The 15,143-nt window shown below is 42.9% G+C and overlaps 1 protein-coding gene across 1 annotated transcript in view; it reads right to left on the bottom strand.

Annotated features, from left to right (window-relative positions):
- Positions 1-11,077, bottom strand: part of LOC137307076 (collagen triple helix repeat-containing protein 1-like) — a 31,707-nt gene extending 20,630 nt beyond the window's left edge. Inside the window, exons 1-2 of the mRNA XM_067976413.1 lie at positions 10,862-11,077; positions 3,641-3,862 (exon numbers count right to left, since the gene is read on the bottom strand). Coding sequence (XP_067832514.1) covers positions 3,641-3,862; positions 10,862-10,975 — 336 coding nt within the window. The 5' untranslated portion in view covers positions 10,976-11,077. The remainder of the gene's footprint in view (positions 1-3,640; positions 3,863-10,861) is intronic.
- Between the last annotated feature and the right edge of the window lie 4,066 nt (positions 11,078-15,143).

Genomic DNA, 15,143 nt, shown 5'->3' with positions numbered 1-15,143 from the left:
CCTCCTGAGTGCAGTTTGGTCGTCCGCCCCTCGTCCCGCCTCCATGAAAACCGGAAGTGGGCGGGTTGGAGGCGGGATTTAGATTTTAAAAATTTTTACTGCCCCAACCCACCCGTTTTTCCCATTTAAAATCATGCCCATAGTGACTGAAATATTACTCAGTGCTGATGGAGTGGAGGGAGTGGAATTCAAGCAGGAAATTAGTGAGAGGAATGGAAAAGTTTAGTGCTTTGAACAATCTGTTTAATAGATGACATGATCTTGGACCATTAAAGAGCATATTTTCTAGAAATGATGAACTAATAATATTCATCTATCTACAATTCACTGCAAGTATCCTACACAGACACAGACATGCTTAAAATGAGTCTATGCAGTAGATCCCTTTTAGCATCCTTAGTTATTTCAAAACTTTTAAAATATTAATAATTAACACATATAAAACATGCCCGTTACATGGCCCCTCCCACTTTTTGTATGGCCCTCAAATCGTTCTGCCTTATCCCTTTGCAATATCCTGTCTCATTTTGTTCAATAAAATATATTTACTATCCATGAATGTTTTAAGTGACAATGGGTTCTTTTTTTTAATTCTTGCAGTTGTTCCTACATTACAAAACAATGATACACAATGCATCAGTCATGGTACACCGTGGTACACAATGAGCTTTACTGAGTGGCTTGGATTGTAGACAACCTTGGATGCACAGCTATGCTTGCCCACTGACACTTGATTGTTATAGAATAAACACATTGGGCCAGAAATTGCTGCAATAGCATTTCTCACGGTGAATGACATTAATTGGACTTTTTACCTCATTGTTCACATCGCATCGTATTTGCGTCGCAAATTGCTGGAATGTCGAAACAGTAACGGCGCAGCGATGTTATGATCTGGATTGCGCTGCCTGAAAGGGTGGCGGAAGCAGATTCAATTGTGGCTTTCAAAAAGGAATTGGATAAATACTTGAAGGGAAAAAATTTACAGGGCTACGAAGAAAGAGCGGGGAATAGGACTAACTGGATTACTCTTACAAAGAGCCAGCATGGGCTTGGTGGGCCAAATAGCCTCCTTCTCTGCTGTAACCATTCTATGATTCTATGATGTCAATGTCGCATCTGGGACCTCATGACCGTTGTCTCCTTAACATAGAAGCATAGAAAATAGGCGCAGGAATAGGCCATTCGGCCCTTCGAGCCTGCTCCACCATTCAATATGATCATGGCTGATCCTCTATCTCAATACCATATTCCTGATTTCTCTCCTTGATGCCTACAATGTCTAGAAATCTATCTATCTCCTTCTTAAATATATTCAGTGACATTAACCAATGAAAGACAGGATAGAAAAAGAAACAGAGCAAATGATGGAGAAGGAAATATGGTAAATTGGAGACCGAAGGCAATTGCGCACAAAAGCGCTTGAAATTGTGCTGGTTAGGTTCCATTCAAGTTTCCGCTAAATCACAAACGTAAAATTTTCCATGAACCAGCGCAATTGGGCAGCTTGATAGAGCGTAATCATTTACTTTTTTTCTTTTCATTATAAGGTATTCCTTGGTGTATTTAAGAGTGGTAACCTGGTGCAGTTTTATTAATTCTGCTGAAAATGGGTTTATCATCAAAAATAAACATTTTTAATAAGGGTGTCCAGCCCTGCTCCTGTGAGTAACCTGATTTAAAATCAGTGAAAATGGCTTAAAAAAAATATACTGAACCACTTGACAGTTTCATTGGTGTACATTAATCAGTTTCATAGTAAATTAAATATTTTTTGATATGAATAAACTTTTAAAACGTGCCTACTCGTGCCTGTGAGCCTAAGAAAATGAGCGCAATTTGAAGAGTCTTCCCGAACCACGCAATCGGTGGAATCTCACAATTTCAATCTGGCCAGTTTTGTGGGCAGGGCCTGATCCGGGCGAATTGAATCTTGAACCAGCGTAAAAGATTGTGGAAAACACAAGCGTATGTGGTTTTGGGTATAACTCACTTTCATTTAAAATTCCCCCATCTTTTGCGCTGGTTTGGCCAATTGCGCCTGGATTGCACTGATATTACTGCATAAACGGACGGCAACTCGACCCTATAAAAAGAAATAAAGAGAGGGAAAGAAAGTGAATTAATAGAATGAGAAAAAAGAGACAGAAAGGAAAAGTAAGAGAAGAATTAAATAGAAAGCAGAAGAAGAGGACATTGTAACCCAGTTGCGAATTGTTGTATTGGTCCTTGAGAAGTTAATGAGTGAATGGTAGGGTAGGTGTGAAAAATGTACAAACATTCTTGACCCATGAAGTATAGAACCAGCAAACCAGCATGATCAGGAACAGTGGAACTGCTTTCGTAGGAACATAGGAATTGCTAGATAAAGAAAATGTGAGGTCCATCTAGTTCGCCTTCTACCATCCTGGATGTCACATAATTTCACAACGATGATGGAGTTGTTGATTAATTATAGCAATCAATCTCTATCAATTAGTCTACAACAGACCGATAAATGACACGAAGAAAACCCCAGTGGTTGAGATCTTTGGGAACCATAGGTACAAAGTTACCTTTTCCTCCCACACTTACCATGTCATGTCTCAAATTACTCATATATGGTACATAGGAACATGGGAACATAGGAACAGAAGTAGGCCATTCAGCCCCTCGTGCCTGCTCCACCATTTGATAAGATCATGGCTGATCTGTGATCTAACTCCATATACCTGCCTTTGGCCCATATCCCTTAATACCTACCTTTGGTTGACAAAAAGCTATCTATCTCAGATTTAAATTTAGCAATTGAGCTAGTATCAATTGCCGTTTGCGGAAGAGAGTTCCAAACTTCTACAACCCTTTGTGTGTAGAAATGTTTTCTAATCTCACTCCTGAAAGGTCTGGCTCTAATTTTTAGACTGTGCCCCCTACTCCTAGAATCCCCAACCAGCGGAAATAGTTTCTCTCTATCCACCCTATCCGTTCCCCTTAATATCTTTTAAACTTCGATCAGATCACCCCTTAACCTTCCAAACTCTAGAGAATACAACCCCAATTTGGGTATCCCAAAATGTTATTTTCTGAAAGAAATCTATCTAATTTGCATTTCTAGTGCCGAAATAGCTTTCCTTCCTGAAAATTATTGCCTTTTGACACTAACAGGAGTGTGGATGGCAAGACTGGCATAAAAATACTGCCAAGACAGTTAAAACATTTTATAAAACCTCTAGGAACAATTCACTACCTGCAGATTGAGACTCCACACCTTCATTATTCCTATTCTGCGCTTCCAAGGTCAAGTGTCATGTCAGGACCATAAATCACGTCATTAACAGGGTCCTTTCGACATGAATTACCAGCACTAAATGGCTGCAGCAAGATTAATTCGTATTAACGTCATAAATCCAGCAATTTCATGACACAAAATGAACTTCAATGTGGAGCCTCATGGCGAGATGGTAATTTTTTCGGTTTTGGCGAGGCTAACGCTGGAGCAAATTGCCCAGCAATTTGTGGCATATCTCTTTGCCGCAAATTGCTGGATTTTTTATGAACTAATAATGGCGAGCGCCGTTAATGCGGCATTATTTTTCCAGGAATTTCTGGCCCATGGAAATAGTATTCCAGTGCTTCATCTGCTTTATGTCACCTCACTTACCGCGATTTTGCCGAGGTCGATGCCGTAGTTGAGCGCTTTCCAAGCGCACTGCTTGAAGTTGATTCTCCAGGGCTCTTCGAGGCGCTCTTGCATACACTCGCCTTTTTCTCCCTTGGTTCCATCTCGTCCTGGAATCCCTGAGGTTCCTGGGATGCCGTTCATTCCAGGATTACCCTCCCGGCCAGGAACACCTGGTGAACCCCGCATGCACACACCATTATACTGCATTTAGAACAGAGAAAAAAATCATCAGTTTCAATCAAATTTTGCTGCCCAAATGGAACAGGAATGATCCATTACAACGGGAGTAACAATGGGATTACCACAAGTAACATAGTTGGTATCAATGGAGAATAAAGGTTTTATTGGAGACAAAGGGACTTGAGGGAGAGTTTTTTCTGGAGCAGATGCAGCAGGAAGTGGGGTTGGAATGGAGTAGCGGGATGTGGGTGGTGAGGGATACAAGGAATTAGTTGGAGATGGTCTTGTCTGTGATCGAGTCCTGGGAGCAGAGAGGTCACGTGAGATGGCATGTTGAGGGGGCGGTCATGAATATGGGTAGAAGAGTTTATATGGAGGGAGAGGTTTAAGGAGGGCAGGAGGTTAGTAAATTCAGAGGAGAAACAGTAACAGGAACTGAGATGGAGATTGAAATCACAGAGGGTGAGTAAGTCACACAGTGCAGATGCTGATGGAGGAAAAGAGGAAGGATATCTCAGTGAGAAACTTGGGGTGCCGCTTGAGGTGGGAGTTGTGTTAGATTATAAGGATTGTAAAAGAGAGGCAATGGGTGTGGAACAAGGTGAGGTGTTCGTAGGAGAAGGTGTCAGAGAAGTAGGGGGGGAGTCCAAGGTGAGATTTGGTGATAAGGGCTACACTGTCACACGGTTTGGGCGGGGCAGGTGGTGGAAAGTATAACCAGGTGGGGAGGCTTCAGTAAGGGGAAAGCTGCTGCCACCCAGGAGCCAAGTTTTAGTCAAAGCCATAACGTCAATGAATTGTCTCATATTGTCTCATGTTGTGCATGACGAGGGCCTTGTTCGTGAGTGAACGGATATTCTGGAGGGAAATACAGAGAAGGGTGGTGATTGATGAAATGCTGGCAGAGTCCAAAGGGGCGAATGGGCCAGGGAGGATATTGGCAAGATTAGCGTCTGGTGGGCTTGCAGGATGGGTAGGTCATTGAGAGAGGAGGATGGGGAGTAAGGGTGGCTTACAGGGGAGTCAGCGACTGGTGCCTTGAAGGTCCCTTCAAAGAATCCCCCATCTCTGAATGTGGCTTGACTGGATGACATGAATGAAAGTAAAAGGGCCTGAGAGGGACCAAGAGAAAAAATAAGACTCATAGAAGTAATGGACTCCAGTCCAAAATGTGCATGTGAATGGACACAGAAGAATTCAGGTTACGTAGGCATGGCAAAGATTAGAAGAGAAATGTCCTGGTTGTAAACAGAGGACTGGGAGGAGACAATATGAGACAGTCTAAAGTTGAAGTGGAAACAGAGGGCAAAGGAGAAGTGGAGAATCTTCCATGAGCTAGCAGTGGTTGATCAGAGGTTAATAGCGGCATAGTAGAATATTGCGATTTTTGTTTATTAGCTAAATGCTTGAGCACAGTAAGATTGGGAAAGTTGTTTCTGGGATCAGTGTTGCAAAGGTTTCCACATCGTCAGCAGGGCAGGCAAGGGGACACACTGCACATCTGGTCCTTTTCTTTCTTGCTCATCCTGGGTACCAACACATTCTTCACTCTCTTAAAGTTACACTTGCTCAACTAATTAATCACAGTGCTCTCTCCAACTCGGCATCTTACATTATGACTACCCAGCTCCCCTCATAGCAATTACTTACACAACCCTATAACTCCTTCCTCCCCTTTAACAGCCTTGTACTCCAATGTCACCTACTTCACCTCTCCCATGCCACTTGGCACACATTCCTCAACTGCTAGCCTTACCTTCATCCACTCTATTTTCTTGCAGGACAAATTGGCATACAAGGCTGCCAAAGGCAGACCACTGGAGGGGCATCCCCACCTTTAAAACCCTCAACCTAGGTTACTGACTGAGCACCTACACTGTCACAACCTTCCACTCCATTCTCTATCTCCTTAATCCCAAAGGGTGTAATGTTCACCCATTCTTAGCTTCTACCCTCCTTTCTGCAGGTTCACCAAAGCAATTGGTGGCACAGGAGGAGGAAGATGATGATGGTGATGAAGACGATGATGAGGACCAAGACATCCAGGAATCACAGCTGCAATGATACTGTCATGTCTCAGAAAAACAGTACAAGCCAGGCCTCCAGTCATCCCCCACATAGCGTTATATCAATAGAACATGGGAGGCAACACCAAGCTGCCAAAAAGCAAGTTGACATGAGCCAAGGGTCTCCTCTGTCCCATGAGATTTTTGTAGAGCTTGCGCAGCCAACCTATCATGGAATCATACAGTACAGGGGGCCATTCGGCCCATCGTGCCTGTGCCGGCTCTACGAAAGAGCTATCCAATTAATCCCCTGCTCTTTCCTCATCACCCTGTAAATTTTTCCCCTTCAAATATTTATCCAATTCCCTTTTGAAAGTTACTATTGAATCTGCTTCCACCATCCTTTCAGGCAGTGCATTCCAGATCACAACAACTCGCTGCATAAAAAAAAAATCACCTCATCCCCCTACGGTTCTTTTGCCAATTATCTTGAGCACCTCTATTAAATCTCCGCTTAACCTTCTCTGATCTAAGGAGAACAATCCCAGCTTCTCCAGTCTTCCCACATACTTAAAGTCCCTCATCCCTGGTATAATTCTGGTAAATCTCTTCTGCACCCTCTCCAAAACCTTGACATCCTTCCTATAATGTGGTGCCCAGAATTGGACACAATACTCCAGCTGAGGCCTAACCAGTGATTTACAAAGGTTTAGCATAACCTTTTTGCTTTGGTACTCCGAGCCTCTATTTATAAAGCCAAGGGACCCATATGCTTTTTTAACAGCTTTATCAACTTGTCCTGCACCTTCAAAGATTTGTGTATGTGAACACATAGGTCTCTCTGTTCTTGGACCCCCTATAAAATTGTACCATTTAGTTTATATTGCCTCTCTTCATTCTTCTTCCCAAAATGCATTACTTCTCCTGTCACTGCATTAAATTTCATCTGCCATGTGTCTGCCCATTTCACCAGTCTGTCTATGACCTCCTGAAGCCTGTTACTATCCTCCTCACTGTTTACTACATGTTCTACATTTTGTGTCCTCCTCCTGCGATCCTGGCTTTCGGGGCACCTAGAAGAAGCAAAAGAATAGGCGCCCGTAGGAAATGGCATATTTGCTTCTGAGAAGCCATGACTGTGGATAAGAGGTGGGATTCTGAAAATCCGCCAGTGGTCTGACCCTGTGAGAAACAGTCAAAAGCAACTGCAGCTGTCTGTGGGCAGAATGCCAAAGAAAAACAACACTTTAAAAATCATTTCCTGCCTGGAGAAGTCTGAATTCAAGGAACTCCTCACGTCTGCCGTGAACAGCTGATCGTAGAAATACATAGACTTTTACAGCACAGAAACAGGCCATTTGGACCAACAGGTCTATGCTGGTGTTTATGCTCCACACGAGCCTCCTCTCACCTTAATTCATCTCACCCTGTAAACATAACCTTCTAGGAACATAGGAACTGGAGTAGGCCATTAACCCCCACGTGTCTGCTCCGCCATTTGATAAGATCATGGCTGATCTGTGATCTATCTCCATATACCTGCCTTTGGCCCATATCCCTTAACACCTTTGGTTGCCAAAAAGTTATCCATCTCACATTTAAATTTAGCAATTGAGCTAGTATCAATTGCCGTTTGTGGAAGAGAGTTCCAAACTTCTACCACCCTTTGTGTGTCGAAATGTTTTCTAATCTCACTCCTGAAAGGTCTGGCTCTAATTTTTAGACTGTGCCCCCTACTCCTAGAATCCCCAACCAGTGGAAATGGTTTCTCTCTATCCACCCTATCCGTTCCCCTTAATATCTTATAAACTTCGATCAGATCACCCCTTAACCTTCTAAACTCCAGAGAATACAACCCCAATTTGTGTAATCTCTCCTCGTAACTTAACCCTTGAAGTCCGGGTATCATTCTAGTAAACCTACGCTGCACTCCCTCCAAGGCCAATATGTCCTTCCGAAGGTGTGGTGCCCAGAACTGCTCACAGTACTCCAGGTGCGGTCTAACCAGGGTTTTGTATAGCTTCCTTCCTTTCCCCTCATGTACTTATCTAGCTTCCTCTTATCAATCTACGCTATTCGCCTGAACTACTCCACGTGGTAGCGAGTTCCACATTCTCACCACTCTCTGAGTAAAGAAGTTTCTCCTGAATTCTGTATTGGATTTATTAGTGTCGATCTTATATTTATGGCCCTTAGTTTTGGACTCCCCCACAAGTGAAAAAATCTTCTCTACGTCTATCCTATCAAACCCCTTCATAATTTTAAAGACCTCCATCGGGTCACCTCTCAATCTTCTCTTTTCTAGAGAAAAGAACCCCAGCCTGTTCAGTCTTTCCTGATAGTTGTACCCTCTCAGTTCTGGTATCATTCTTGTAAATCTTATCTACATTTTCTCCAGTGCTTCTATATGTTTTTTGTAATATGGAGACCAGAACTGTTCACAGTATTCTAAGTGTGGTCTAACCAAGGTTCTATACAAGTTTAACATAACTTCTCTGCTTTTGAATTCTATTCCTCTAGAAATGAACTCCAGTGCTTTGCCACTCAAATTTTCTGATCAAAGAAGATGCCTATGCTGTTCCTGATTGGTAAACATGCAGGAAATGATGAGGAGATACACCTCCAATGATTTTTAACAATTTTCTTACCTGCACTTTTTAGGATTCAATTTCCTGATTTTTCTCCCATTTTTCATGCGAAAATGGAATCCGAAAGAAACTCATGTTTTTAAATTGGCAATAAAAAATTACTTTGATAATCCTTATACAGTACATTGTTTCTATTGATCTAACTTAGAAAGGCCGACTAATGTAATTTAAAGATTGATTTCAGGTAATTGTAGTTTTATTGAAATCCTGGGGACCATTTTCAACTTTCGCCTAAAACGGGCGTGAAGTTGGTTGGTGCCCAATTTCGGTGGGTGGTGAAGTCTGTGCCCACCTGCTAGATTGAATGGGAGACCCAAACCATTTCCAGGTTCGGGCCTCATTAAAATACAGTCGGTGAGCTGGTTACTGCTCAATGAGTGCTAGCGGGCAGTTCACCAAACTGGAGGGCGGAATATCTGATGGCATATTTGCTTCTGAGAAGCCATGACTGTGGATAAGAGGTGGGATTCTGAAAATCCGCCAGTGGTCTGACCCTGTGAGACCAAACTGAAGGTCGGTAGTAAAAGGTTGGGTGGGGGGGGGAGGCACTCCTCCTGGACCCACAAAAATTACCCCACAAAATGTTGCAGGGTGTTTTTGGAGCGGCCACCAGCAGTTCCTTTAAAGACTGCTGATTAGGCCGCTCACTACCTGGTACAAATGGGCGTTTTCTTATCAGAATAGGACCCCGATTTGCATTTGCAAGTAGCGGGAGTGCTTCGCGGCCATTTACAGGCCCGCCTGATGTAAATTTCAGCCAGGCCTTGGGTGTCCAAGGGGTGGCTGATGTTTCCCTGCCATTTTCAACTGCTGGACACCTCATAAACGGGAGAGTAGGCATTTGAAAATTGGCCCCCTTTGCCTTGATAGCTGGAGTAAACATATACTAAGCTGTTGGGAGAAATCTGCATCTCCATGCCAGGGACCAATCATCTAGCCTAGCTAGTTTGCCTCAGTGACATTGTTGCCAGTAATCACAAATTAATTGCATCAGAAACTACCACATATCCTGGAAATACTAATATATGCGAACTTGGTTAGAATTTATTTCTGTTTATATCAGATGGCCCAAGCAAACAACTCAATAGACAACCAAGAGACTGCTATTCACACCTTATCTACTTGACTAGTAGAAATTATTAATATTCCGATTGCCTGAGCATTGAGAATTTGTCTGTTCTTCAAAGAAGCCTGTTTCTATGTCAAGGAAAGTCCTAAGATCTTCAGTCCTAGGATTTTCAGTTCCATAGTATTGACCAGCTGTTTTCAATTGAGGCAGCCTGGAATAGCTTGGTGGAAGCCTTTACACCCAATGATTCATCAGAAATTCAGTTTAATGATTTTGAAAAGAAGTACAAAGGCTTCCAACTCCATTATTTTTGGAACAGTTTAAGTTTTGCTTAAGTCAAATATTGTACTTAGTTACCTGCTGTGTGTTTTCTGCTTCTGTGTAATTAACTAATTGTAAATAAATTTGACCAATTGTTTCAGCCTGAATGCAATGATCTGAGAGGGTGGACAGGAAAATACGATGAATAACCCACATAATCTCCAGTGCATAGTGCTGTAGAAAAGCCCGTTCATGTCACACACAAAATTGCAAATTTCAGTTCATAGGAAACACAGATCTGCTTATTATGCCTTTTTGCTCTGAATACCAGGAAATAGTGGTGGGAAAAGGCCTAAATTATAACACTGGGGTCCTCTAGATCTTCAATCCAAATTAAATATCTTTCTCAATGTATTAAGCCCCTCCCCACGATAAATTCCTAGATATCCCAAAGAGGCATCTATACCATAACTAATAAGTTACACAGAATATTCCCCCCCACCCAGAGAGGAGCAAATGGTAGGCATCATACTTAATAAGATTTTATGAAGAAAATACATTTATAAAACGAGGTTAGTCTAATGAGAGTTAAGGAAAAGATTAATGAAATGAGATGTGTCCTAGTGACATTCTAGTTGGAAAATTTAGACACCCATTTATTTTATATTAAATAAGTAAAGACTGCTGATTAAAGCTGCATTCTCCTTCACCTCTCCATCCCCACCGCCCCACTCCCCAGCCAATGGAAATAAATCCATTTCTTCTGTTGTGGGACTGCAAGGGAAAGATTGTGGGTTAATGTCTAAACAATTGCTTCACTAGACATCTCTGACTAAGCAGTCTGCAGACTGCAGTTAGATTAAGAACGGGATTCACAGGCAGTTTTTGCACTCAGCAGTATTGCAAAAAGTAGTTAGTTTTCCTCCCCAGATTTTAACAATTCCAAACGGGAGTTTCAGAATCATCCCTTTACGGTATGGACAACTGCTGGACACCTCGTAAACGGTATGGACAAAATAAAAGACACAAACTTTACCCTTTCCATAAACTCCTCATCCCGTTGACGAGCAGTTCTTTTCTTGCCTGATTCGGCGCCAAGTAAAGGTAGAATGAGCCAGGTGAGGAGCAACAGCCGAGCCAGTGAGCCCATGTTGGGAGGACGAGTATTAAAACTTGAGACCCAAAGACGGGGCAGGGAATTCACTCAGATCCCACTCAGCCTCTCGCTACACTTTGCGTCTGCTTCGGATCATGAACATCAAATATCTGCAGGGATTTCAGGAATGTCCCACCCCAAACACTGACTCACTTCTGTGTGCAGCTCCACTTCAGATCAAATGAAAAGTTGGAACGTTTGAGAGTTTCAAAACTACAGATGCAATCTTTATTAGAAAGTTTAGATTTCTTGATGGAATGAAAATAAAGACATGGATGGAAAAACAAGTTTGTGGCCAGTAAAGGTCTGGTCAGGATATAGATTGTACGTTATAAACCGCTGCTCGTTTTGGGAACAAAGACGGTTCTGTGTTCCTTTACAGCTCCGAAACTGAATGAATGCAGAGTTTTCAAGCTGGATATTATAAACGTGGCGTGTCAACAGATTTAGACAGAACACAAAGCGTAAATGATAGGATATGTAAATAATATGTCTGCTTCAAAAACGTAGTTACCAGAGCTCTTCTTTGAATTACAGTACGGCTAAGTACAGTAAGTGTTCATTTCTGTTGGCATAGCATTCGCTGTCGAGTCTGCACCGATGCTAAACCTACTAGTGTGTAAAGCGGGTGCTGACATCGCAACTGATTCTGTAGCGAAGCAGAGTTAAGACTCCGTCCTCCAGGGAATTTCACTCCACTTGGCTCAAGACCCGGAATTCAGCCTGAATTTACATTAGAATCACTACATCGTAAATGTAACTTAGGAACATAGGAATAGCAATAGGCCATTCAGCCCCTTGTGCCTGCTCCACCATTTGATAAGATCATGGTTGATCTGTGATCTAACTCCATATACCTGCCTTTGGCCCGTATCCCTTAATACCTTTGGTTGACAAAAAGCTATCTATCTCAGATTGAAATTTAGCAATTGAGCTAGTATCAATTGCCGTTTGCGGAAGAGAGTTCCAAACTTCTACCACCCTTTGTGTGTAGAAATATTTTCTAATCTCACTCCTGAAAGGTCTGGCTCTAATTTTTAGACTGTGCCCCCTACTCCTAGAATCCCCAACCAGCGGAAATAGTTTCTCTCCATCCACCCTATCTGTTCCCCTTAATATCTTATAAACTTCGATCAAATCACCTTAAATGCTCTCACTTACACAAAACTTTTATCAGCCAATCAGAATGTTGTAAATATTTGGGTGGGGGAATTGGTAATTTTACTCTGAGGCAGAATATTGCACTTTAGGCGATCAGGCTATCTGAAGCAGTATTAATGCCTCTCAGCACTTTCTCATATAGGAACATAGATAGGAACATAGGAAAAGAAGTGGGCCATTCATCCCCTTGAGCCTGTTCCATCATTCAATTAGGTCATGGCTGATCTGTGTCTTAACTCCATCTACCATCCTTGGTTCCGAAACCCTTAATAACCTTGCTTAACAAAAATCTAACAATCTCAGTTTTGACATTTTTAATTGACCCCCAGCCTCAACAGCTTTTTGGGGGAGAGAGATCCAGATTTCCACTACCCTTTGTGTGAAGAGGTGCTTTCTGACATCACCCCTGAACGGCCTAGCACTTATTTTAAGGTTGCGCCCCCTTGATCTGGACTTCCCCCACCAGAGGAAATAGTTTCTCTCTATCTACCCTATCAACTCCTTTAATCATCTTAAACACCTCAATTAGATCACCCCTTAATCTTCTATATTCAAGGGGATACAAGCCTAGCGGCTGAGTTCTGGACACGTTGGAGTTTATGGAGGGTGGAGCAGGAAAGGAGAGCAAGGAGAGCTTTGAAATAGTTGAATCTAAAGGAAACAACAGGAGGATAAGTATTTCAGTGTCAGAGGGATTGAGATGGGGAAGAGGAGGATAATGCCAAATAAGTGATCTTGATGAAGGATAGGGTGTGGTTTTGAAACTCAGCTCGGTATTGAACAGGACACCAAGGTTATTCATGGTCTGTTTCAACTTGCATGAGTAGCCAGGGAGAGGATAATTTTGTAGTAAAGGAGTCGAATTAATGGCAGAACAAAGCCAAAGTAATGGCTTTGATCTTCTCAATCATCATTTAAAGGAAGTTGTGACTCACCCATGATTTGATATTTTACAGGCAGTCCAACAGCATGGAGGCAGTTATGGATTCAAGGGAAGTTGAGTTGGGTATCATCAACATACGTATGAAAGCTGACCCTATGATGCTATGAAGGGGTAGCATGTCATCCAGGAACAGGAGGCGGCCAAGGATAGATCCTTGGGGACTTGAGGTCTTCTCTGAACAACAAGTGCGAGGAGCTCCTGGACTTCTTTGTCATTAAGATTGAGACCATCCGTTCAGCTGCCTCTGCCACTTCCCTCCATTCCCGTAGCCCACCAAGCCAAACTTCTCCCAAGGTTCCCTCCTGCCCCAGCCCAGAAATCGCATCTTTCTCTAGTTGCTCTCCTATCTCCCCTTATTCCTTCTTCGCATTCACCTTGTCCATGAGACTCACTTCTTGCTCCCTCGACCCTATTCCCACCAAACTGCTGACTGCCCAACTTTCCTTCCTGCCCTCCATGTTAACTGATATTTTTAATGGTTCTCTCTCCTCAGGTAATGTCCCCCTCCCCTTCAAATCTGCCGTCATCACCCCCTCCTCAAAAAAACCACCCTTGATCCCTCTGTCCTTGCAAACTATTGCCCCATCTCCAACCTCCCTTTTCTCTCCAAAGTCCTTGAACGTGTTGTCACCTCCAAATTCATGCCCATCTTTCCCACAACTCCATGTTTGAAACCCTCCAAACAGGTTTCCGCCCCTGCCATATGTAAAATTAGACATTTTCAGCATATAAATCTTACCTTTGGATTAGGTTTTTTTAACGTATAAACCATATAAACTACTCAAGTTTAGGTTAGGCACCATAATGCATAAACAGCACCTGCTTACATACATAAGATGGCTAGGAATCGTAGGATAGTCGCTAAAGATCATGAAATGGCCAAGTTAAAACCACCCAGAATGAAGAAGGAAAGGCTGAGCGAGGTGATGCTGAAAGCTGCTTACATTGCAGGTTTCAAGCATTTTGCAGACATGATAAAGGCAACGTTGAGACTGTGTACACAATGTGTTGAGAATATGTAGACTGTGGGCATGTCAAGATACAGGGGGCTTGTGTACGCACAGACCCTGAGCTAAATGGGGCTTGTGTACGCACAGACCCTGAGCTAAATGGGGCTTGTGTACGCACAGACCCTGAGCTAAATGGGGCTTGTGTACGCACAGACCCTGAGCTAAAGGGGGCTTGTGTACGTGCAGACCCTGAGCTAAAGGGGGCTTGTATACTTGCAGACCCTGAGCTAAAGGGGGCTTGTGTATGCACAGACAGCTAAAGGGGGCTTGTGTACGCACAGACCCTGAGCTAAAGGGGGCTTGTGTACGTGCAGACCCTGAGCAGTTCTGATAAGGGAGTCAAGGAATGTGAATAATAACCCTGATAAGAGAGGAATTGCGTGAGAAGAGGGGTATAAAGAATACTAATTTTACACTTGAATTTATAGAAGCACAGGACAGGAAGAGAGAGAGAGAGACAGACAGACAGACAGAAAAGCAACCATCCGTTGGTTATTGCTGCTATCCAAGGAAGGTGACGGGTAATATTGTTTGTTTCTTTGTAATACTATTGATTAAACATTGTGTATGTTGATAATTAAAAATTCAATAAAGGATTAATCGCAGCCATATTGATATCAAGTCCGAATCGACCTTACACAGCACTGAAATGGTCCTTATCAAAGTTACAAATGACATCCTATGTGACTGAGACCATGGTAAACTATCCCTCCTCAATCTTCTCGATCTGTCTGCAGCCTTTGACGCGGTTAACCACATCATCCTTCTCCAACGCCTCTCTTCTGTTGTCCAGCTGGGTAAGACTGGCCTCGCCTAGTTCCATTCCTATCTATCCAGTCATAGCCAGAGAATCACCAGCAATGGCTTCTCTTCTCGCTCCCGCACCGTTGCTGCTGGTGTCTCCCAAGGATCTACCCTTCGCCCCCTCCTACTTCTCATCTATACTTCAATAAAATATTGGGAAGACCAAAGCCATTGTCTTCAGTCCCCATCACAAACTCCGTTCCCTAGCCGCTGCCTCCATCCCTCTCCCTGGCCACTGTCTGAG

Source organism: Heptranchias perlo, chromosome 3, assembly GCF_035084215.1.
Source record: "Heptranchias perlo isolate sHepPer1 chromosome 3, sHepPer1.hap1, whole genome shotgun sequence".
Lineage (NCBI taxonomy): Eukaryota > Metazoa > Chordata > Chondrichthyes > Hexanchiformes > Hexanchidae > Heptranchias > Heptranchias perlo.
Note: the sequence above shows the minus strand (reverse complement) of the source record. Positions and strands in the feature narration are given on the sequence as shown.